This window comes from Urocitellus parryii, chromosome 12, assembly GCF_045843805.1.
Source record: "Urocitellus parryii isolate mUroPar1 chromosome 12, mUroPar1.hap1, whole genome shotgun sequence".
Classification (NCBI taxonomy): Eukaryota; Metazoa; Chordata; class Mammalia; order Rodentia; family Sciuridae; genus Urocitellus; species Urocitellus parryii.
Genome location: NC_135542.1, coordinates 84,587,173 through 84,611,083, shown reverse-complemented (window position 1 = coordinate 84,611,083; position 23,911 = coordinate 84,587,173). Strand labels below are relative to the sequence as shown.

Genomic DNA, 23,911 nt, shown 5'->3' with positions numbered 1-23,911 from the left:
ATTTGGGATTACCTTTTAACTCTATCATTTCTACAAAAACGCAAACGTTTCTGGGGCATTTGGGGGGCTTATCCTTTATTTTTCTATGTACAAATAACGACTCCTTTAAAATGCCCGCTCATCTATCAAGACAAAAAAAAATTAAGACTCGCGTGAGACAGAAAAGCCTCTGCCAACAGAACCTTGGCAAAGTCTTAACTCCCTCTCTTCCCACTCTTTCTGGTTGGGTTGGGGTGGCGAGGCCAGCCGCTGCCACCTGCGCCGTCCCGCCCTCCCGGTGGGGGTAGTGAGTGGTTCCTCCGAGCACGACCACCCCTCCAGCCGCTTAACTCCATTCCCTCCCTTGAGCTTTCCCATCTTCGCCCCCAGGCGCCCCCCCCCCGCCCCCCTCGATTTTCAGTCCTAGGGTTTGGAAAGAAGGAAGGGACAAAACGGGAGCCAGATGTGTTCGAGTCCCCAGCTCCCGCCTCCTTCATCCTCTTGGGCTTCCTAAAACCCGGAGTCTTAATCGAGGAGGATTCGGAGCCAGACAGACGCGGCGCAAACAACTCCGCTCCGCGGCTCCTTGGGGACTGGAAGCCAGGAGGGAGGGGGAAAGGAAGCTGGGCATGCTCAGTAGGCGGGACAAAGTTTTTTTTTTCTCTCCCTCTCCCTCTCTCTCTCTCTCTCTCTTTTTTTTTTTTTGGTCGCAAGTAGGAAGCTTTTTGCACTCCACCACCTCTGGCCGCTGGGAAGACGTCATCGCTTCCGCCCTACTTCCTCCTCCTGTTGGCGGCGGTGAGAATCCAATATGGAGTAAATCGGTGGAGTCGAGAGATGGGGCTCGGACGGGGCGCCCTGCACCGCCTCTCAGGCGCACCTCCCCCGGCCGCCGACCGCTCCCCGGAACCGTGATTGGCCCGGCTCCCCGGGGGCGACCCCGTACCCAGCCCCCACCCGCCGCTGGACCTTTCCTGCTGCAAGCAGTCCCCGAGGCGCGCTTGTTTTTCTTCTGCTCTTCCCCACCGCGGTCCCCTGCCCAAATCTCGCCCTCCGCCCGCTCAGAGTCCCCGACCTCCGCCCGCCTAGCCCCGCGGCGCTGTGGCGCTGTGGCGCTCACTCCCCCGGCCGCTGGCTGGTGCGCCCCTTCCCCAAACCTCACCCCGCGCTCGGGTCGCCCTGCTTCCCCTTCTGCCTCCAGCGCCCCCTTCATCTCTAGCCGCCCCCCCTCCCCAAATCAGGCGATCTCCGGAGATGTGAAGAAGGGGGGGTGAGCGGACAGGAAGATGAAGGGAGCAAAGCTGCCCGCCGCGGGACAGGCGTCTAGGTGAACAAGAAAATGACCGAAGAAACACACCCGGACGAGTAAGTTCGGTCGTGGGGTGGGAGGAGGGTGCCCCACGGGACGGCATGGGGGCCGGGGCTGAGGACGCCGGCGGGGACTCGTTGGGTGAACTTGGCGTGGGATGCAGCAACTCGCTGACCTGTTAGGATTGGGGCGCGAGATTTTTCTCCTTGTTGAATCGAGAAGGGGGCAAAAACTGTCGCGGGCAGGCAGGGGCATGCTTAGGGTCGGCAGGCTGGTGGCTGCTGCGGGGGCCAAGGGCGCGCGGGTGACCTCGGGGCGGTCCCCGCTCCCTCTCCAGGGACCTCCCTCCATTCGTGGCGGCCGGAGCTGAAGATTTGACACCCCCCACTCAGGCTTCTCGGGGTCGATAGGTTTTTACGTGGTGACTTTGTGACTCGCGCTCTGCCACTGGCCCCGCGTCCCCTTGCTAGCCCACTGGGGCCCAGGCTCCGCCATTTCGTTTTCTTGAATCGCTCTCATTTGCATACCACATTTTCATTCATAAAAAACACGATGGAGCAAGGGGAGGACGGGCGCGGGCCGCGCGGAGGTCTGGTGCGCCGGGGTCCGTGCACGAGCTGGTACACTGGAGCCGCCCGAAGGGTCCCGCGGCGCGCTTGCTTGCTTGTGTGTGTGTATGTGTGTGTGTCCGTGTGTGTATGTGCGCGCGCGTGTGCACGCGCCTGTGGGACGGCATGCGAGCCCTGCAGGGTCGGGGTAGCTGGAGGGGCGGATCCGGAGTGCGTGCGGCCGGGGCGGGCGAGAGTGTGCGGGGCAGCGAGCCCGGGTGGTGGGGAGAGAGAAAGAGAGTGTGTGTGTGTGTGTGTGTGTGTGTGTGTGTGTTTTCATTCGCTAGCGTGCACGCGCGTGTGCCCGGCCCGCGAGCTCGAAGGGAACAAAGCTCCGGGCACTGCGCCGAAGGGGCTCCCGAGCCTCCCCGCGCGGGACCAGTGCCTGTCTCCATCCCTGGGCCCAGGTGCGGCTCCATCCTGCCTCGCGGTGGCGGGGTCGGGATCGGCTTTTCTCTGCCTGGCCGGAGGCGTTTCCCCTCTGGAGTGCGACGGGGGGGCGGGGCGGCTGGGCCCCGAGCCTTGAGTCTTGGGCCAGGGGTTCCAGCGGTCACCACACGGCAGCCGCTGTCGCTTCTCAGTGGCTGTGCCCGCTACCATCCACTTTTTTTCTTTTTTTTTTTTTGTGAATAAGACGCTCTCCTTTATTGTCACATGACATCCCTCCTCCCTTGCACATTCATAAATCCGGAGCCAGCCTCGGCTCCTTTCATTCAGAGCTGCCATTAGCTAAGGTAGCCTCAGCGCCGGCTTGGGTGCTAAGAGCCTGTCGACAGTCGCAGGGGCGCATCCCAGAGGGACACTTTCCACCGGTCCACGCCTGGGAGTAGGGACTGAGGGCGGTGAGCTCTAGAGGACCTGGGTCTCTTCTGTACACCGCCACCCCCTCCTCTGTGAGCATTGAGACTCAGGCGTGCAGGGAGGGGAAGTGACTCAGAGCTAGGCGACTGGGAGACTTGAAGGTCTTGCAGCAGGTGACAGAATGCTGTGTTCTAAGAAATCTCACTTCTTTTTAAGTGCCCCTTTATCCTTTGGTGTCTTGCCTGGCTGGGCAGGAGGGGGGCTGGTGTTTGGGAATGGGAATTTCCTTCCTGTGAGTCCCCAGGGAACTTAAACTGTAGTAACCCTTGATCTGCTGGACACCAGTCACTGGAGAGGATCCTGCCTGGTGTGCAAAACAGGGCGGCTTCACTGCACCTGCCGGTATTTCTGTTTTGGCATTTTGCTTTGCCTTCATATATCTTTCTTGAAATAGTAAAGTGAAAAAAAAAAGTTGTGCTTTTAGTACTGAAATATAGAGGCCTTGTCCCTTTTTGAACTTGGCCAATAAACAGGTACTTTTCTGGTCCTCATTTGTGCCTGCATACATGATTAACAGTAGGAGTAGTGAGAAACTGTCCACATGCTCAGGCCTTGGGGTCTTGGAGAGGTTTGACCATTCTGCATTAAGTTCCTTGGCTCCATCCCTTGGAGCCATACTAGCCTGGTCTGTTCCTTTTCACAGCAGCATGTCAGCCTTGCATCCTTCCCCATCTGCTATCCAAAGCAAAAGGTGGGATCACAGCAATAAGGAAATCTCTCCCTTTCCAGGTTTTCATCCACTGCTCCACTGCTGTGAAAAACCCAGTGGAAACAGTGGACATTTGAGGACAGGTTCTGGTTTCAGTTAGAATCAGAAAGCCCTGGCGCCTTCACCACTGCAAAAATGGCCTTCTGGGGTTTGCATTTAATGTGATGCCCTTGGCATGAGATATTAAATGCCTGGGAAGAAAGCAGCCGCATGGGCAGTAAACTGCCATTGTAGTCACTGTCCATTATATTGTTTAGTGTTCTTATGTAATGACCCATCTGAAAAATTCCTTTTAAACCCTACTGCCAGGAAGATTTCTCCTTCTGAGTTATAGAGCTTGCCATAATTACTTTATTGTTGTTGCTCTTTTTTTTTTTTTTTTAAGCCACACTGTCTGGAAAGTTCAGAGCTTAGATTATTGCTTGATATGGTAACCATATTAGCCTAGGTTTTTGCTAGATTTATTTATCTCCTCCTCAATGTGAAATTTTTTTAAAAAAATTTTTTAGTATTGATTTTTTTTTTTTTTTTTTTTTTTTTACTTTTAGGTGGACACAATATTTTTATGTGGTGCTGAGGATCAAACCCAGTGCCTCATGCATGCTAGGCAAGCACTGTTCCACTGAGCCACAATCCCAACCCTCCTCCATGTGAATTTTGATCTTTTGTTTTCTAACGGGTTTTTGTAGACAGGATATGTTACTTATAAGGAGAATTAGTGACATCAAACTGGAGACTTGGGGAGATACATGTACCTTAGGTAAAAGAGATTTTTTGAAAAATTGAATGGTCCAAAAGTTAATATATCTACCATCAATACAGAAAACCAAAATCGTGCTTTGATTTTTAATAATATTGTTTTGTTTGATCTTTTTTGTTTTGTTTTGTATGTATTTGTTACTGAGGATTGAACCTAGGGGCACTCCATCACCAAGCTACATCCCCCCAGCACTTCTTACTTTTGTTTTTCCATCCTGCTTTGGATATTTTAGTAGCTGGGGTTATAGGCACGTTCCACCACTCCCAGTCCAGTGTTCTTTTTCATGTCAATTTAAAACTCGTCTTTTACAGATACGGTAATTCAGGAAAGCATGTTTGCATTTGTTGAAGATAATTCCAAAAGATTGTGGATGATGGTTCCATGTAGAAAATACACTGATCATTCATTCTTCTTTGATCTCATTCCAGATAGAATGCGTGTGTTAAAGTTGTGCTGGGGCCTGCGGCATGCTAGGCTAGTGCTCTACCAATGAGCTGCATTTCTAGTCCCACTGAGATGCATCTTAAGGTTTATATTTTCACTTTTTTTTTTTGGTTTTATTTTTAGGTAGACATAATATCTTTATTTTATTTCTGTGTGGTACTGAGGATCGAACCCAGTGTCTCACGCATGCTAGGCAAGCACTCTACCACTGAGCCACAACTCCAGCCCTACATTTTCACATGTTTTTAAAGATAATTTTAAAAGTTGGAGTGGGGATGTGGCTCAGTGGTAGAGCTCTTGATTACATGTTCCAGGCCTTGGGTTTGATTCCTAGCACCTTGGCAAAAAAATTTTAAAAACTTAAAGAACATCAGCAACCTTTTTGAAAAGTGGTCTTTTGTACATAGTTGTGGGGGAAAATTGAAAACCATGCAATTTTGTCTGGGTTTTGTTTTGTTTGTTTGTTTTGGTTTTTGGTGGTACTAAGGCGTGAACTCTGGACTTCCTGCATGGTAGGCAAGTGCAGTACTACTGAGCTACATCTCTAACCCTTTATATTTATTTTTTTTAATTTGAGGCAAGTTCTTTACAGTTTGCCCAGGCATGACTCGAATTTGTGATCCTCCTGCTTCACCTTCGCTGTAGCTGGAATTATAGATGTGCACTACCACTATTGGTTGTCTGTATCCCCCCCCCCGCCCCCGTATCTAAGGAATTTGATCATGGCTACAAATGGCTTGAAAATTCACAGACAAAAAAATAAAGCAAGCCTCATGAAATAAGATCTAACTCGGGAGACATGGGGCTGCTGTTCAGTTTTTTTGTTCTCGTGATCTCTTCTCTGTAACCTACTTCTTGCTGGGAATGAATTTGTAGCTTTACCATCAGTTATATTTTTTTCTATTGCTGGAAGGTTTTCCATTTAAAAAATATTTTAAAAACAGGCTTAATTTTTTTTTTAACTGAACCTATTTCAAAAATATTGCAGGCATGAAGACTCTTACAACTAAATACCTGAGCCTACTTCTCAAAAAGATAAGAATACTTTCCTGTGAAACTGCAGTACCATTATCATACTTTAGAAAATTTAAGAATTATTCCCTGATGTCTTTAACACTCAGCCTGAAATATCTGAAAAAATGTCTTTTATAACTATTTTTTTTCAACCAGAGACCAGTCAACCCTGAGTTAAATGCATTTGTAACATACACTTAAGGCTCAAGGTTTTACCATTTCCTCACTTCATGATCTAAGACAAGTTATTTACACATCTCTCTTTGGTTTTATGCAGTTATAACATGGGAATAAATACTACCTTTTTCTGGGTAGTATTTATAGGCAGGTGCTGTGAGGGAGGGTTAAATGAGATAGCTTATGTGGAACTTGCAGTATCTAGCATAAACCAATGTGTTCTAGGTGATGTTTTTTGGGACAGTGAGAGAGGTGTCTTACAGGCTTAGCTTGTTACATTCAGATAGTCCTGTAAAGGAATTGTTACCACATTTAACTGATGAGGAAGCTTAAATAAAGAAAATTCCTTACCCAAGACAGCAAATTTTTATTTTTCATTTTTGAGACAGGGTCTTGTTAAATTGCTGAGGGTCTTGCTACACTGCAGAGGCTGGCCTCTAATTTGCAATTCTTCTGCCTCAGCCTCTTGAGTTGCTGGGATTATAGATGTGAGCCACCATGCCCAGCTGCAAGTCTTTTTTATAGCACTTCACTCATTTAGCTTTCTCAGCAATCCTGTGAGAGAGATGGTATTATTATCCCCATTTATAGATGGTGAAACTGAGATATAGAAAGGATAAATAGTTTGCCCAAGGTCTTGTCATTAGTAACAGAAGGAGATGACAGTTGAGCACCTCAGTAGCCTGGTTCAGGAAGAAGTGTGTTCTAACTAACATAAATTGTAGTGTCCAGTCTTAGTAAACCCAGGGCCTCACACATGCTAGGCAAGTGTTACAGTACTGAACTAAATTCCCAGTCCCCAGCCTTAGTCATTCTGACCTTGGGAGTTTTCATTATTTCCACCAGTCATGCTGTTGGTCCGTAATTCTGATTTGGTGACAATTTTGTCATCGCCATGATTTTTCTGACTTCATATCTAAAAATGCTTTGAGGCATAAGGGTCATAGCAAATTAAGGTGGATTTTAGTAAATTTGGGGTTGGGAATTCTGTGATTCACTTCAAGATTATAGGAGATATGTGTAAATGTGAATTCAGAGTTGGACAGTAGATCTATGTTAATTCAAATAACCTGATAACAAGTGAGACAGGGTCTCACTCAGTTGCTTAGGGTGTATCTAAGTTGTTGGGGCTGGCCTTGAACTTGCCATTCTCCTGCCTCAGCCTCCTGAGTCTTTGGGCGCCCAGCATAAATAAAATTCTCTAATGCTAAGATCAGCAGTAGAGTGCTTTGGACTTCAGAATTGGAATCTTGGTTCATTCATTAGAAAATCCTAAAAGCAAGACAAAATAAAAAATCTTGGAAAGGCCTTAAGGAGCTAGTAAGCCAGGACCTGTCATTGTATAAATTTGTGTCTACCGCCAGACTGCCCAGCTTGTTAGGTAGTGGGCCCAGACTAACCCCCATCTGCTTGGTGGCTCTCTGGATTTGTTTCCATGGGGATATTAGCAAGTACTACCTCCTTTCTGACTACAGCAGTTTCCCTTTAGCTTTCAGTTCCTTTAACCAATAAAATATATTAAAAATGAAGCAGTCAAAATACCAAAAACTGTTTTGCCTCGGTAGTCCGTCCACTTACTATTATTTTATTTTCTTTTATTATTTTTGGTACTTGGGATTGAACCTAGAGGCATTTAACCACTGAGCCACATCCACAGCCCTTTTTTAATTTTTATTTTGAGACAGGTTCTTGCTAAGTTGCTTAGGACCTCACTAAGTTGCTGAGGCTGACTTTGAACTTGCAACCCTTCTGCCACAGCCATCCAAGTCTCTAGATAATAAGTGTGCACCACCGTGCCCAGCTCTTTTTCTGGAATTCTTTTCTTTCTTCCTTCCTTTTTTCTACAGGTGCATTCCACTCATTCCCCCAGCCAGCTGTGAGCCTTTCCTTTTGGGAGCTCCTCCTTGACTTTTCCCATCTCACCTCCACTCTCCAAATAAAAATTGATGACTCTACTATTTTTCCCCCTGAGCTGTATGGCCGTTTCCACCATTTACAGTCGGGCTTATGCCCAGCTAGATTCTGTATCAGAATCATCAGGATTTGTGAATTCAGGGCTACTGCTCAACTGCTTAGTTTTCTAGTTGTTGGCCCAATACCATTGAGTATGTTGTGGTTGCTTAGTAAGTATCTGTTGAAGAAAATAATGAATTTTAATTATTTGAAAATGTTCTTTCATTCCTGCAGGCTAATGCAATAATTATAATTGTAGCATTTGGATAACTTAGGGTATATGTAAGCTTCCTTCTGAAAAACGTACCATATTCTAGTGAAGCCCTGGATGTGTTTTGTGAAATTGGGTGCAGAGCTATCTGGTGGTGGTGATCTGTCTTTGGCAACTCAAAACTGTTTTGATTCTAGTCATTGTTGTGGAAACTGAGAAGATCTTGAGCACAGTAAGACAGTGCCTGTGTTTCTGCCTCTGCAGGGGAATCTGCAGAAATCACAATATTAACAATTTGTAGTAGCTGCAGGGTTCTGGTGGAGTCTTAACACTTGAAGTTGGAGGCAGCTGTGCCGATGAACTCCAGTATTGGCATAGTTCCTGTATTTCAGGCTGAACACAAATACACAACTAACAGCAGAATCCTTAGAAATTGAACAAGATGATAATAGAGGCAGAGCAGGAAGTTTTGGTGAGTTTGGATGTTTGTTCTGGCTTGTTTTTTATTTTCTCTTAAGTAAATTGAGCTGACATTTTTTTTTTAAAGATCCAGTCATATTGTTCAACCTGATACTTATTCTTAGAAGTGTTTCTTTTTTGATCAATATTTAAGGTTAGAACATTGATGGTTTTTAGGCATTTTCTAAATAGAAGGAATATTTTGTACCAATGGACCCAATGCCCTGTGGAGCAATCTGCACTTTCTATGTGCTTGCTCTGGGTAGGCAGGAAGGGTCCACTGCCTGACCTGCATTCCACCTCAGAGAAAGGAAGTCAGGCCAGGATTAGTAAAATACATGATGTTGACTGGCATAGGACTTCATTAAGTATCAGCTGTTTCATTACTACTTATTTCCCTTTCTCAAGAATATGTCCACATGTGGCCCAGTGCACACTTGCTATTAAATAGTGCTGATGTTTTTCCTGGTACTCTCAAGGTAGGGGACTATTTAAAAATGAGATTTAAAGAAATAGATTTTGACTTCCTCCTAGCACTTAGCGCTTGTGATTGAAGAGATTAGAACAAATACAGTTAGCTTCTAAAATGTATGACTGTGGCTCCTCTGTGTACTGGAATAATGATTTTCCAAACCTAGTTGTTTTCTTAACTTTAGTACTAAGGATTTGGTACAGGGACACTTTACCACCAAGCTGCCATCACCAACCTTTTTTTTTATTTTTTATTTTAAGACAGGGTCCCGTTAAGTTGCCCAGGTCAGCCTTGAACTTGAGACCCTCCTGCCTCAGACAGCCTAGTAGCTGGGATTACAGGTTGTGTGCCACCGTGCCCAGTTTAGACCTAGTGGTTTTTGAGGTTGCTCTTTTAATACCAACAAGGTTCAGTCTGCTGTGATCCATTCTTAAGTGTGTGGTCCATTCTTAAGTGTGTAAAACTTAAATCAGGTTAAGTTTTCAAATGTCTTTCCTTTGTTCATCTAGTAATACCATCTCTGTCTTTTCATTATTTCTTCCTCTTCTTTTTCCCATTGCATTGCTGTGGCTCTGGCCTCCAGTGCTGATTTTTCAGATTTTCCTGAGAGTCCCGAGTTACAAAAACAAGGTTCAGTCTGCTGAATTGGTCATAGGATGTTAAAAAGTGGAAATGAAGTAAGCTAGTTAAAGCATTTTAATGCACACATGGTAAATTGGGACTTCAGTGGACTCTCCACCTCCGGTATGTCTTACATGGTGTAACAAGGTACTATTTCTTGTCAAAATTTACAAGGCAGAGAATATCCAGGAGTCATGTTAGCCTCGATGCACCCACCACTTTTTTTTTTTCAGGGAGGGGATACCAGGGATTGAACTCAGGGGCACTTGGTCACTGAGCCACATCTCCAGCTCTATTTGTATTTTATTTAGAAACAGGGTCACACTGAGTTGTTTAGTGCCTTGTTTGTTGGGGCTGGCTTTGAACTCCTCCTACCTCAGCCTCGTGAGTTGCTGGGATTATGGGCGTGCACCACCATGCCTGGCAGCTGGGCATTATTGACTTTAAAAAAAAATAAAGGTGCTGTATTACAGGGATCTGTAGGACAGCACTGGAAAGCAAATGGAACAACAGAATGTGACCTCTGACCATGCTCCCACAAACTCCCCAAGAAGCCTTGAGCAAGTCACTTCCACTCTTAGGTATAAAGTGGGAATCTTGTTTCCTGCCTCAATGAAGCCAGGTGCGGTGGTGCACACCTATGCAACAACTCAGCAAAGCACTAAGCAACTCAGTGAGCCCCTGTCTCTGAATAAAATACAATGAAGGGCTGGGGATGTGGCTCAGGGGTTGAGTGCCCCTGAGTTCAATCCCCAATATCCAAAAAAAAATTGCCCAACTGACTATTGACCCTTTTGCTCTATGATTCTAGTTGGTGCTTTTTGAGATTTTTGTTTGTTTGAGATTCTGACAGCTGTCTGCTGTTACTGCCCTCTCTGTGATATCATCCTTGGCTCCCTTGCCCTCTCTGCTCCATTCTTCATCTGTGGTCAAGAAATCTGATTACCAGCAGCTTTCAAATTGTTTCTAAAACAAGCCAGGTGTGGTAAGTGCACAACTGTAATTCCAGCTACTCAGGAGACTGAGGCAGGAGATTGCAAGTTTGAGGCCAGCCTTGGCAACTTAGTAAGAACCTGTCTCACAATTAAAAAAATGTGAACAGAGCTGGTGATATAGTTCAGTGGTAGAGCACCCCTGGGTTTAATCCCCCAGTACTGGGGGGGTAAAAAGTTTCTAAAATGAAAGTCAGTAGGCTTGGTGGGGCTGAAGTTTCCCTTAGGAGTAAGCTGGCTTATGACATGTTTTGTCTAGTTACATGCCATGTTGGTGTTTCACTTTATATTTTAAGCCAAGGAATAAAGTGTATGAGGGTGTGGGAATACAGATGTAGTACTGGACCCGTTTAGTTTAATCATCAACATGCAAGTAATTTTTACAGACCTTTTAAAGCTGTGTAAATATAAATAGTCTTAATATAATTATTAAGTCTCTCATGGAGAGGCAAATCTGTTTTTACTCAGGCTCAAAATTCCAAAGCAAATCTGCCCGGCTAGGATGGTGCGCCCTGGTTCCCCATCACCATTCTTCCTGTAATAGTTGCTTCTCATTCATCTTCCTGTGAATGGATTTCAGAACAGAAGTCTTTCTGTTTGTCAACTTGCTTTGAGGCCCTCACCATCCATTCTTCAATGTCTTTTGTACTAAGGAAAATTAGAGGATACTAGATAATGGGTTATTTGGGGTGTGGGAGACTTTGGATCTTAAGAACTTGAATTTTAGAATGTACTTAGACCCCAATTGCAAAACAGTGTATCGAGTTTTTTTTTTTTTTTAATTTTTTATTTATTTTTTTAGTTCAGCAGACACAACATCTTTGTTTGTATGTGGTGCTGAGGATTGAACCTGGGCCGCACGCATGCCAGGCGAGCACGCTACCACTTGAGCCACATCCCCAGCCCTGTATCAAGTTTTGTATTGGACAAAATAAATCACAGTGAGGGTGCAGCCAGAGCAAGAGAGTTTGACTAGCTTAGTGATTGAACCCAGGGGCACTGTATCCACCCATAGTGCTAAAGCTGTGACTCAGGAAGACCCTGCCCTTGGGGAGCTAAGGTATGAGGGCAGTATTTTTTTTCTTTAGTCCTGGGGATTGAACCCAGGGGCATTTTACCAATGAGCTATATTCCCAGCCCTTTTAATGTTTTGTTTAGAGACAGGATCTTGCCAAGTTGCTGAACTTGGCCTCCAACTTGCAGTCCTCCTGCCTCAGCCTTCTGAGTCACTGGGATTACCAGCGTGCTTCATTGCACCCAGCTGGCAATATTGCCTTAATGATTTCCTGATTGATTACTGGTGTGTTCTCTTTTCTTCTCCCTCCTTCCTGCTGGCTTCTTCTGAAGCTGCAAACTAGGAAGGACAGCAGCATTGGGCTTCCTATATTTGGATGGGGGCAACTCTTCATGCAGAGCCTTTGCTGTAATCGCGTAAGGAGCAAGTTCTTCCAGTTGTTCTTCAGTTGTAAGAGGAGAGAGAGGGTTTGTGTACATGTTGTACACACAGGCATGTGCTCATTCACCTGTGTGTCAATGTCTGATAGTCAAGTGTCCACATACTGCAGGTGAGGAAAAATTCTTTCAGGTTGAGTATCTTGCCTGAGGTTACAGAGCAGTTATTTTTAACCCAGGTCCTTGACTTCAGACCCAAGTTCTGTAGAAGGACATTGTGTCTACATAACTTGCAAGGACTCAGTTTTCCTGTGTGAAGAAGTGTATGGATCATTCAATTTCTATTACTATGAGGCAAATGTGATTAGAACTGCCTTAGGATCCCATAAGTACTTCAAAACCACAGGTGATGTTTCTCCCTCACATTGCTGTTCAGCTCTGTGGAGTAAGGAGCCAGTGCACATTAAGGTGGTCTTTTCTGCATTGAGATATGAAGAGCAAATATTTGTTTTGGAAAGAGAATGAGCCTTCTTCAACCTTGTTGGGGAGCACAAGTGAGTAGCGTGGCTGAGGAAGCATACTGTTAACTGGATCCTGTATGTAGCCCAGCTGTTGGAGAGGAGGACCTTGAAAGAATGTTTCTTAAACTTGCATTGGAGGTGGGAGTAGAGGTCCGGCAAAATGAGGATCCTAATTCAGTAAGGTATGAGATTCTTTGTTTTTAACAAACTCTCTGGTAATGATGGATCTGCTGGTCCCTGGGCTTACCTAGGACTGTGATGAAGGTTTGTCTTCATTGTCCAGGTTTTAACACACTTGGCATTAGGAACTCATTTGCAGAAGCTCACTGGATGAGAAGGTGGTGCTTATACACTGAGAAATATAGAATCAAGTACAAGCCCTTCCTCATCCCTGGCAGGACTTGTAGCTTTATTTATTAATTTTTTTAGTTGTCAATGGCTCTTTCTATTTATTTATTTATTTATTTATGGTGCTGAGGATCGAACCCAGGGCCTCATGCATGCCAGGCAAGCACTCTACCACTGAGCTACAACTCCAGCCCCGACTTGTAGCTTTTTTTTGGGGTGGGGGGAGTAGTAGGGATTGACCTCAGGGGCACTTGACCACTGAGTTGCTTAGTGCCTCGCTTTTTCTGAGGCTGGCTTCAAACTCATGATCCTCCTGCCTCTGCCCCCAGAGCCTCTGGGATTATAGATGTCTGTCACTGCGTCCATCGAAGCTTTGATGGGAATGAACAGGAAGACTCTTTGCTTTTTTTTTTTTTTTTTTTTTTTGGTCCTAGGGATTGATTGAACCCAGGGCACTTAACCACTAAACCCAATCCCCAGCCCTTATTTTAAAAAAAAGTTTTTGGTGAAAGCCAGGAGGGCCAAGAAATCCATTACTTGGATATGTGAAATCCCCAAACTGTGGGTAATGCCTAACAGTCAGCTGGCATTCTGCACCTCCCAGGGAAAGCCTGCTGCCCTAGGAAGAAAGCAAACTCAGCCCTAGAAGAAATCACAGGAAGTAATTAAACAGAGAAGGTCAGGGAAAGAGGAAGTGGTTGTGTTGTTTCTGATGCGAATAGCATTGTTGTTACTGGGAATCAAGATGATGATGTTTAAGTCTTCTGGAATGTGAATGCTTGGGGATTTGATTGTATTTAAATTACAGCCCTTTTAGTTTATTCTTTTAGACAGCAATCTAGTTAGGAAATGAATTGCTTTTAGGTCTTATCAGGAATCCCCATGTGCCTAAGCAGAAGTCTTAAGTGAGAGTTGCTTATAGCTTGGCAAATTGCTCTTAAATGGAATGAATGTCAAGACTATTAGAGGTTAATTTTAGGTGTCTGGAGTTCTCCCTAATTCTCCTGATTAAACACTTTAACATAATAGTTTCCTTAATTGGAATAATGATGGAATATTAGCATGCATATTAAACCATTTACCCAAATTTGAATAGGGTTAAAATGCAAATTATCCATCACTTGTCAGTGCTTACTCTTTAGGGATAATTCCTGGTGAGAAATGGGGAAGAGACTGGAATATGAATTGAAATAAGGCCTTCTATTTGAAGCAGCATTGTTGGGAGAGCCAAGAATAGACCAGAGGACTGAAATAAGTGAGAAGCCCTTTGTTCCCCAAAAAGAGATATTAAAAATACAAAAGCTTGTGATATCATTTACCTCCACGTGGAGGTGGGTGCAGTGGGACCCTCTCTGGTTGGGTCTTCATGAGCCTGTCTTGTTTTTCTTTTAGAGGAACATGTATAAGACTTAAGGTCCTTCCCAGCATTTAGATACTCCGAAGTCTTGACCGCCTGCCATCCAGTGGTTCCCAGACAAGTGGCTAGAAATCCACATGAACTTGAGGGGTTGTCTGTGAACCTCATATGCAGTGTCATCAATATAGATGTATTGTTCTTTGCACATAGCTGTATTTATGGAATAATACATTGCAGTCTCATTAAATACTACTGAATTTGTAATATATTTTCCTCAACTCACAGTTATTTAGAAACCTGACAGTCATCCCCAGGAAGGGGACTGGTCCCTAAATTTCTTCCTTTGAATTCTTATACTTAGAAAACTGGGAATTAGCCTTCTACTCCTAGGATATAGAGTAGATTAGGTGGGAGATGGGCAGGAAACTAGAAGACAAATTTAGGTGGAAATGGATGTGGAGAGTTGGAAATGAGTCCATATTGCTTTCCTAGAGACTAGGAGGAAGATCTGTCTTCCAGCTTTACCTTCCTCTACTCTTGGAGTCAGCATTTATCTGAATACCTGTAGTGATGTATAGTTCTTATAGTGAAAGAGAGGATATGCCCCACACTAAAAGCTTTGAATGCTTTCCAAACAGCAAAGAAGATGGGTCTCCAGTTGCCAGGTGTGGTAAATTGTAGGATTCAGGAAACTTAGTTCCTGTCCCTTCTTTCCTACTAACCTGCTCTTTGGCTTTTTTTTTTCTTTTTCTTTTTCTTTTTTTTTTTTTTAAAGAAAGTGAGAGAGGGGAGAGAGAGAGAGAGAGAATTTTTAATATTTATTTTTTAGTTCTCGGCGGACACAACATCTTTGTTGGTATGTGGTGCTGAGGATCGAACCCAGGCGAGCGAGCTACCGCTTGAATCACATCCCCAGCCCTGCTCTTTGGCTTTGAATGCACCTTGGTGATCGTCCCAAGACTCAAGTTACCCCACCCCCATATACACATTATTTGCTGCTGAAAATTAAAATATCACATCAAAATTTCCTTTTATTGCAACTCAAATTTTTGAAGACCAGAAAATCTAATTATCTGCTCTTAATTATTATACTCTAATCAAACTATCCAATATTCTCTTTACATCTCTTCCAGTTCCTGAGTTTTATTTCACAGATTTCGGCCTTTTAAAGTCCACAGGAAGACTTGAGACCTAGTGGAACTTCTTTGAGTCAAACAGAAAAGTAAAACACTGCACAGATTCCTTATGGCATTTAGGCATGAAGAGATCCCCTACACACACAAAGTAGAAAGCGATGCAAAAGAATAAAGACACCACAGAACTCATACATAAGCTATTCAAATGCGTGCCTAAAATTACCACCTTCATGAAGAACAAGATACAACTTATGCCTGTATTGACTCTGTGACATAATTATTTCCTATTCTAGCATTCTCAGAAGGATCCCAGCCAGAATATATACAGTAACTGCAGGTACATTTGAATTGTATGCTCCATGATTCACACTGAACTCCCTTAAGATTGCTGTCTCTTTGTTGTTCTCTTTTAAGCTGGGAAAATCTTACTCTGCTTAGGAGATATCTCCATTATGCTCTTTCTGTGCAGATAACAATGTCCAGACTCCAAGCCACCCGTAGGGAAAGCCACTTCTGACCTCCCATGAGATCCTCTCACTTCTGTCCTGTGGTTGGGGTGGGCCTTCTGGCAGACATAAGGGCATGTAGCCACAAGGATTCAGAAGGATTAGCATTTCTGAGCTGACTAGATGATCATCCACTGAATCTTTTGGGAATTTTTTTTTTTTTCATTTTCAGACATCAGAAAAGACTTCTGGGTCAAGATTAGGTTAAACTTTTTTGCAATGGGTCCATTCGGAGGTGAGTTGAACCCTCAAAGAGTTGCTCCGAGGTTGCCTGGGAGGAAAAAAACAAAACAAAACTGTAGCCCTGAATCTAGGATCAGTTTTCTTATCTCTAAATTAAAGAGGTTTAATAATGAAATAATATTAAAGGACTCTTCTAGTTTCAAAATTGTAAGGAGACTTCACGTTATAAAAATAATAGTCCCCCCTGCCTTTTTTTTTTTTTTTTTTTGGTATTGGGATTTGAATCCTGGTGTAGTTTACCATTTAGCTACATCCCAGTCCTTATTATTTTTTAATTTGAAAAGGGTCTAAGTTGCTGAGCCTGGCTTTGAAGTTACCATCCTCCTGCCTCAGCCTCCTGAGTAGCTGAGATTAGAAGTATATGCCAACACGTGCAGCTAGAAGCACAATGTATTTTTTTACTTTTAAATATTTTTAGTTGTAGTTGGACACAGAACCTTTATTTTACTTATTTATTTTTATGTGGTCCTGAAGATTGAGCCCAGGGCCTCACACATGCTAGGTGAGCGCTCTACTGCTGAGCCACAACCCCAGACCCAATGTATTTTTTAAATAGAGAAAAATATTTTTTAAAAAAATTTAGATTTTTTTATTGCTATACTAACCAGGGGAGAGTTCACTTCCTACAAGGTGGGTCTTGAGTTTTGAAGGACTTCAGAAAGGATAATGATCCAGCAACTCAGGAGGCTGAGGCAGGAAGATAACAGATTCAAGGCCAGCCTGGGCAACTTAGATTCTGTGTTAAAATAAATTTAAAGGGCTGGGGATATAGCTCAGTGGTAAAGTGTCCCCAGGTTCAATTACCAGTCCCCCCCTCCCAAAAACAAAAAGAAGGATGATGGTGGTACATGGGGGGAGGGGGGAGGTCAGACAAGATAATGAGGGGGCTTCTTGTGTCTGGAAGTTTCCTCCACAGGCAGAGACACTACACCTCCAAGTTTATGTTGGGTGAGGCCAGAGAAAGAGCTGGACAGGTTCACAAGGTTAAATCTGGGAGGATACTGGGTGCCTGGCTGACAAAGTAGGTATTTGGACTTCCGTTCTTTAAATAGAATGGGGCTTAATTTTAAGACTGCAAAGAGAAGATAAAATAATAAGTTGGTAAAACAGAACTAGTTAATTAGACTAGGGTGCAGGCTGGACTGGAGTCAGGGAGATCACTAATAATTTTGTTGCTAACATACCTGGACGGGACTTTTCTCTCTGACTTTAGTTAAACGCAGTGGACCGTAAGTGAAGAAACCTGTGCTTCAGAGAGGTAGTCCTTGTATTTATTGGAAGGTGGTCAGGAGCTGAGATATCCGGTACAAAATTAACCAACTTGCTATGTAGATGAGATGTACAGCTTAGAAATAGCCTAGGTGAGGTTTTCTGGTTCTGTTTCAGGTATTGTTATTCCTCATGGTACTCTGATCAGTTACAAATGCCCTGGCAAGGTGGCAGATGCACTTGTCCTCATAGGGGTAAAATGCTAGCAATCTGCCCACAACACTTTCGAACTGGAGAGGATCTTAGGGAAGTGATACATATAAATTTTAATTTCTTCCCCATATTTTTCTCTTTTTTAAAAAAATTTATTTTTTTATTGGTTGTTCAAAACATTACAAAGATTGCAGAATCACATCGGTTCCCCATATTTTTCTCTATTGCAAGTATGTTTATGCTTGAGATCATAATAAGAGTTTTTTGTTTCTTTGTTTTTGTTATTGTTGTTTTTGCAGTACTGGGGATTGAACCTAGGGCCTTACGTGTGCCAGGCAAGCTCTACCACTGAGCCAGCACCTTGTGTTTTTTGTTGCTGTTAATGTGAAGTCTCCTGCAATTTATGCAGACTGGAGACGTCATGTGGCTAGCTCAGGGTCACACTGCTGGTGGGTGTTTGGACTATGTCAGTGAGATGTCATGACCTTGGTTCCAGTCCAGTTTTTGGTGCTATATCCACTATTCATGAGATTTGTTACCCCCGAGTTATTGAACTCTGGGCAAACAGGAAAGAGAAGGTAGAGACTCAATTCAGATCAACATGACTGATGTAGAGGTTGAATGATCAACACTGAAAAGAGGCTGCTAGTCTTGGTCACACCCTGTGCAAGGGTGAGATAGATGAGCTTCCCAAATGCTGTTCTTGTGTGGCTTACCTGTGGATGACAGGAGGGTCCTGAGGTGTGATTTGCACGTTACCCTTTGGGTACAGGAGCATAGGGAGTAGAGGCCTTTAGCAGAGAAGGGCCTCTAGCTTGCTGTCCTGAGAGAGAGGATAAGCTCTGAGATGAACAGTTGAAACACATGTAAAGTTCCCAGGTTTTTGCACCTGGGCACCAGAAAAAAAGTTTATGAGATATTACCTATGCTTGCTCTTCCTCCCCAGCTCTCTTGCCTTCTGTTCTCCCCATGTGTTTGCTTTTTATGTTAACTGCCAAGGCGGTGTGGTCTTAGACAGCAGGAAGTTATATTTGATATGCAGGTCTCCTGGGGGTGGGGGCTGGCGGATGCCAGGATGGAAGGGTGGCGGTTTTGGCACATTATTGTGAGAACTTTGTGCACTTACAAGCCAACAGGTGCTGTCAGAGCAAAGGGAGGGAGAGGTGACCTGCCAGTCATGTAGGGAGCTTTTTTATGGTAGCTTTTACCCTTAAGTTTTTATAAAGTCACTGCCCCACAGGTTAGCTCCAGGTAAAGTTGGGATCAGTCCTTGATACTGAATCACATAGCTAGTAAATGTCATGGCCAATGGTATGTAAAAGCTAGGTGTGATGGCTCATGCCTATAACCCCACCTACTCAGGAGGCTGAGGCAGGAGGATCTTAGTTCAGGGCTAGCCTGGTTAACAGTGAGACCCTGTCTTTCAAAACAAAAATAAAAACAAAGGAAAGGGCATATGAAAACCTAAGTTTAAGAAGAATGAAAATCCCTAAACCAAGACACTATCCCTGAGAGTCTGAGTTTTAGTAGGTAGCTAGGAGAACACACCCCACTCCACCATGGTGAGACCTGGACAAGCTCCCAGTCCTACTGTGATAACTGTGATTCTTTTCCCCCCCTTTTGCAGTACTAGGGATTGAACCCAGATCTTCTCACATGCTGTATAAACACTGGACCACTGTGCTCCACCCTAGCCCCCAATCCTACCTACTTTGAAGAACTCTTGTTTTTCAGTCAAGATTCCTCTTGGAATTAACGAGATTCATATTGCTTGTTTAGGTGGGAAACTTCTATTTCCAGAACATTTCCTTCTCATGGCTCCTAGCCCCATCCCACCCCACTATTTCCCAAGGTTAAGCCCCACCTGCTGACCATTCTTACTTTCACAGTTAAGGGTTCCTTGTGGGCCTAAATGGTAAGGGTGGTTTGGGTATCAGTGTTTTCCTGCAGATTCCCCCCACTCTTCGTTTCTCTTGTTCAGGGTCAAGCAGTCTTAACAGTTAGTGGCCAGGAGAATCAGAGCACCTGGCCCACTCTTCACCCCTTCTGGGTCTGGGGAGTGTTGGTTGGCATGTCTAAAACAGCCCCCACCCTCCTCAACAATCCTAACTTGGACAAAGCTCTGAGGTCAAAGAACTACATGTGGGGCTCATTGGGATGATATGGGGGAAACAACACGTTTCCATCCTTCATTCTTAACCTGCCTCGTCCCTAGACCTGCTGAAGTAGGCTCTCACTCCCACCCTCCATCCTCCTGGGTCAGTATTTTAAAAATCCAAGAGATCCTAATATTCCTTAGACTAATCAGGGTGTGGAAGCGGGCCACCCCGGCCAAACCTGGAGGGCTGCACCCGCCACCAACGGAACCCACCAGAGAGCAGCTCTACTTTTCAAGGGTCCCCTTGATTCTCCAACTGCCCATTAATTTATCCTGGTTAGTGTGTCATACAGGAGGGTGCTCAAAAGGTGACAGACATCCCATTTAGTGAGCTCAAGTGTTGTGCGGCCCTCGTTCTTTCTCATTTCAATTTAGATAGCAGCTTCTCGGGGAGAACTACACCAAATTGACGTTCCATGTGAAGTGAGATCAGACGAGACAATAAAAAATCAATTCTAATTATTGATCCAAAAGGTCTTTTTTAAAATTAAAACACACACACACACACACATTCTGAAGCACATGAAAAAAAATCACCTCCAGCTGGCAAAAGTTACAACTGTTTTTTATTATTTTTTTTTAAAAGGTTTGGCTGAAACTTTAAAAGCCCTACTAATTTTTTTCAGAAGTTTTCCTTGGTGATGTAACACAGATGCCTTTAGGATCTGAATCTAGTGATTTTAATGGCTAAAGTATTACATACAGGGTTTTAAAATTCTTACTTTTTTTTTTTTTGTACAATGGGGTCTATAACTTAACAGGAAACAAGACTAGTTCTAGAATTTGATTTTTTGACAAACCTTTATTAACATGGATCTATACTTGCTTGAATTTAAAGGAAAGCAGAACTATAGGATTATGTGCTTTTACCTAGAAATGAAAATAACATTGACTTAAAACAGATGTCTCTAACAATAACTAACGCCAGGCTTTAAGAGTGTAGCTTGTCACCCACAAGTGTGGCACTGCATGCAAATGTGAGGAAGGCCCCCAAATTGTTTTTAATATCTTAGCATAAAATGAGAAGGGACGTCCAGAAATGAGACAGAGTCCTAAAAATCTGTGTGAATGTACTTAATGCCACTGAATTGCATGTTTAAGGCTTAAAGTGAGTTGGGTACCTTGGCGCATCCCTATAATCCTAGTTACTCAGGACACTGAGGCAGGAGGATTGCAAGTTGGAGGCCAACCTCAACAACCTAAGAAAGCCCCTGTGCCAAAATGGGTGTGTGGCTCAGTGGTAGAGTGCTTGCCCAGCATATGTCCAAGGCCCTAGGCTCAATTCCCATACCACCAAAAAAAAAAAAAAAAAGTTAAAATGGTAAATCATGTTATGTCATTTTACCATAATTTTTTTAAAAAGTTTTGTAAAAGGGCTGGGGATGTGGCTCAAGCGGTAGCGCCATCGCCTGGCATGCGTGCGGCCCTGGTTCGATCCTCAGCACCACGTACAAACAGAGATGTTGTGTCTGCCGAAAAAAAAACTAAAATAAATTCTCTCTCTCTCTCTCCCCCCCCTCCCTCCCTCCCTCCCTCCCCCTCTCCTCTCTCTTTAAAAAAAAAAAAAAAGTTTTAAAAATGTGACAGGGTCAGCTAACGACTTGATGGCAACCAAAGAAATCTTTCTCTGCCAAAAAATAGAATCCTGAACACAGTTGTCTTAGGCTGTGCTCCTTGGAGTAGTAACTCTCCCATTTACATCCCTTTTACAGATTGTAGCTCCCACTCCATCCCTGCCTAGTTCCCTGGGCTTCTGTCTTCTGCTCCTGCCCCCCAAAGTCCCTTCACAGAAGCCTGAGGCAGATGGAACTTTGAGATCTGGCCAGTGATGCCCAGAGTCGTGCATCTTCCAAGGTCCCAGGCTTCACCAAGCATGTGCTTTCTATCTTAATATGTCTTGGCAAGGGGTTGGACCCCTGAGAAAGAGGTCCTGACAACCCTAGAGTGGAACTGACAGCAGAGCTGGGGCTGAGTGGTGGATGATGGAGATTCCCAGACACACAGAGCCCAGGTTGAAGGGCTCCACGATGACAGCTGATACCACTGTGGGCGAGCACTTCCATCCATAGAGCTTCATGGTTCTCAAGGGCAGCAAGAATGCCCGCTCTGAGGTTGTCACCCACAAGCGTGGAACTGCATGCAAATGTGAGGAAGGCATGTGGGATGATGATGCACAACATTGTAGTCCTCATCGGGGGGTGGGGGCAACCCACCCTCTACTCTCTGTTTGGAGATGGGAAAATTCATAATCTGGTGGATGCAATTGAGAACCACTTAATTGAAAGAAACCCCTGCAGAATGTATGTGCACGGTGGTGTGTGCAAAAGCAGCTTGTTCTTTGAAAATGCTGGACCCCTCCACCTTCTTCTTTTTTTTAAAGACTTGACATTTTTCTCCGTAAATCATTTCACTAGAAGCATATTGGTGTAAATTGGATCGTTCGTGTCTCAGGTGGCATACTATTAGAGTGGGAATATTAACCACTTACAGCTTTTGTGAATTTTTCAATAAAACGACACACCGACTCTTACCAACAAGTGCTCATTCTTGATTGTTGAAAATTGAGACTCATTCATAAACTGTTTATGGATTTGACACTTCTTAGTCTTGGGAAGACTTCAAGCCACCACATTAAATACCTAACCTGGGGGCTGGGGATGTGGCTCAAGAGGTATCGTGCTCGCCTGGCATGTGTGTGGCCCGGGTTCGATCCTCAGCACCACGTACAAAAAGATGTTGTGTCTGCTGAAAAACTAAAAAATAAAATATTTTTTAAAAAAGTTCTCTCTCTCTCTCTAAACAACAACAACAAAAACAGGCAATCTGTGTCCAGTAGAAAAGACAAATGTGTGATGATCCACTCTCATAAGGGTGGGGTTAGGGTTACTTGTGTTGGAGGTACACAGCCCCCCCACCCCACCCATACTGAAATCTTAAAAATGAAGGGACTGAGAAATGTGCCCTGTCTTACCATGTGGGCCCTTCAAGTTCTGCTTAGACACACCCTCGGTAAAGAACCCCAGCTCCCATGTTCACAGTAACTTGGGTATGCAGTTCTGCTGTCAGTCAGCGAGTCCTTCTACCAAAGCATGGTCCTCCGCAGTAGTGACTACCATTCCCTGTTATTCCCAACTACTTTCTGCTGGCCACTATCATCCCTGGATCTCCATCCACACAGCGTGGGGCCCCAGAACTGAGGTGCTTTTCAGGGCCGCATCCTCTTAGACACTGTGGGTATTTCGCCTCTTTGTTGCTATCTAGAGTAGCTTTGGGACTGTGGTCACTGGAAAGGCACCAGGATATTTAGTGGAAAACGTGTTCATGTGTTGGCCATCGTCAGCCTCTGGATCTTCAAGGAGCAGACATCTCTCCCCTTGAAAGAAGGTCCTCCTGGTCCCAGGGTGGTTACTGTACTGAGTAGGATTGGGGAAGGGAGTCCCCTCCTGCTCCCAGGATCTCTTCACTTCCAAGTAAAAGACTCTGGTCTCTTGTCTTCCTTGGGTGGTATTCTTTGGTAGGGGTGAAGATGAATGAGCTGCTCATAGAACCCAGATCATTTCTTGAAGCTGCTCCTGGGCCACCTACTCAGAGTCAGTTCCCTGGGAGGGCTTGTTAAAATACAGATGTCTGAGGCCCACCCAGACCTCCAGAATCAGTCTCTTGGGTGTGGGGTCCAGGGAATCTGTGTTTTTGAAATGATGCCCAGGTGATTCCTATGCCTGCAAGCCAGAATTTGAGATCCACTTCCTAAATTATAATTACATCCTTGATATTCATTTTTCCTAAATGTCTAACTACTGAGTACTCAGGAATCTTAAAGGCCACCTTTGTGCCTTACTCTAGCCACCCAGCACTTTTAATAGTTCCTGAGTATGTGTTTACACAATCTGCATTTTATGAAGTCCATAAAGACCAGAGCTCCAAAGGTCAGCCTTCCTAGATTTGTATGAAAGGCACTTAACTCAAAGCCAATTAACACTAAGATAGAAGCCAATTAAGGCAAGGAAGTGAGCTGTTCGGGCCAGCATTCCATCCAGTCACTTTTGTTCCCTGTTGTAGCTTAGTTTTACAAGACCCTTCAAGCCGGTTAGTTAACACAGCTTATGCATGGGTGGCCCATTACACAGTATCCAGGTAAAAGTGCCATTTGTCATGTTCTCGTGTGAGAGTGCTGTTTAAAAGCATGTAATTTAAGTTACTATTATGTGTTAGAACTTTTGCAACGGACCAAATTGCTCTCCCTACTTCAAGCAGCAGGG

At 44.3% G+C, this 23,911-nt stretch overlaps 1 protein-coding gene across 2 annotated transcripts in view; it reads left to right on the top strand.

The window, feature by feature from the left end:
- The first annotated feature begins 683 nt into the window (after window positions 1-683).
- Window positions 684-23,911, top strand: part of Spred2 (sprouty related EVH1 domain containing 2) — a 117,768-nt gene continuing 94,540 nt past the window's right edge. The window contains exons 1-2 of one of the 2 annotated variants that reach the window (XM_077791764.1): window positions 684-974; window positions 1,221-1,344. In XM_077791764.1, coding sequence (XP_077647890.1) covers window positions 1,319-1,344 — 26 coding nt within the window. In that variant the 5' untranslated portion in view covers window positions 684-974; window positions 1,221-1,318. Of the gene's footprint in view, window positions 1,345-23,911 lie in introns of both variants that reach the window. The other variant, XM_026387227.2, reaches the window with a different exon arrangement.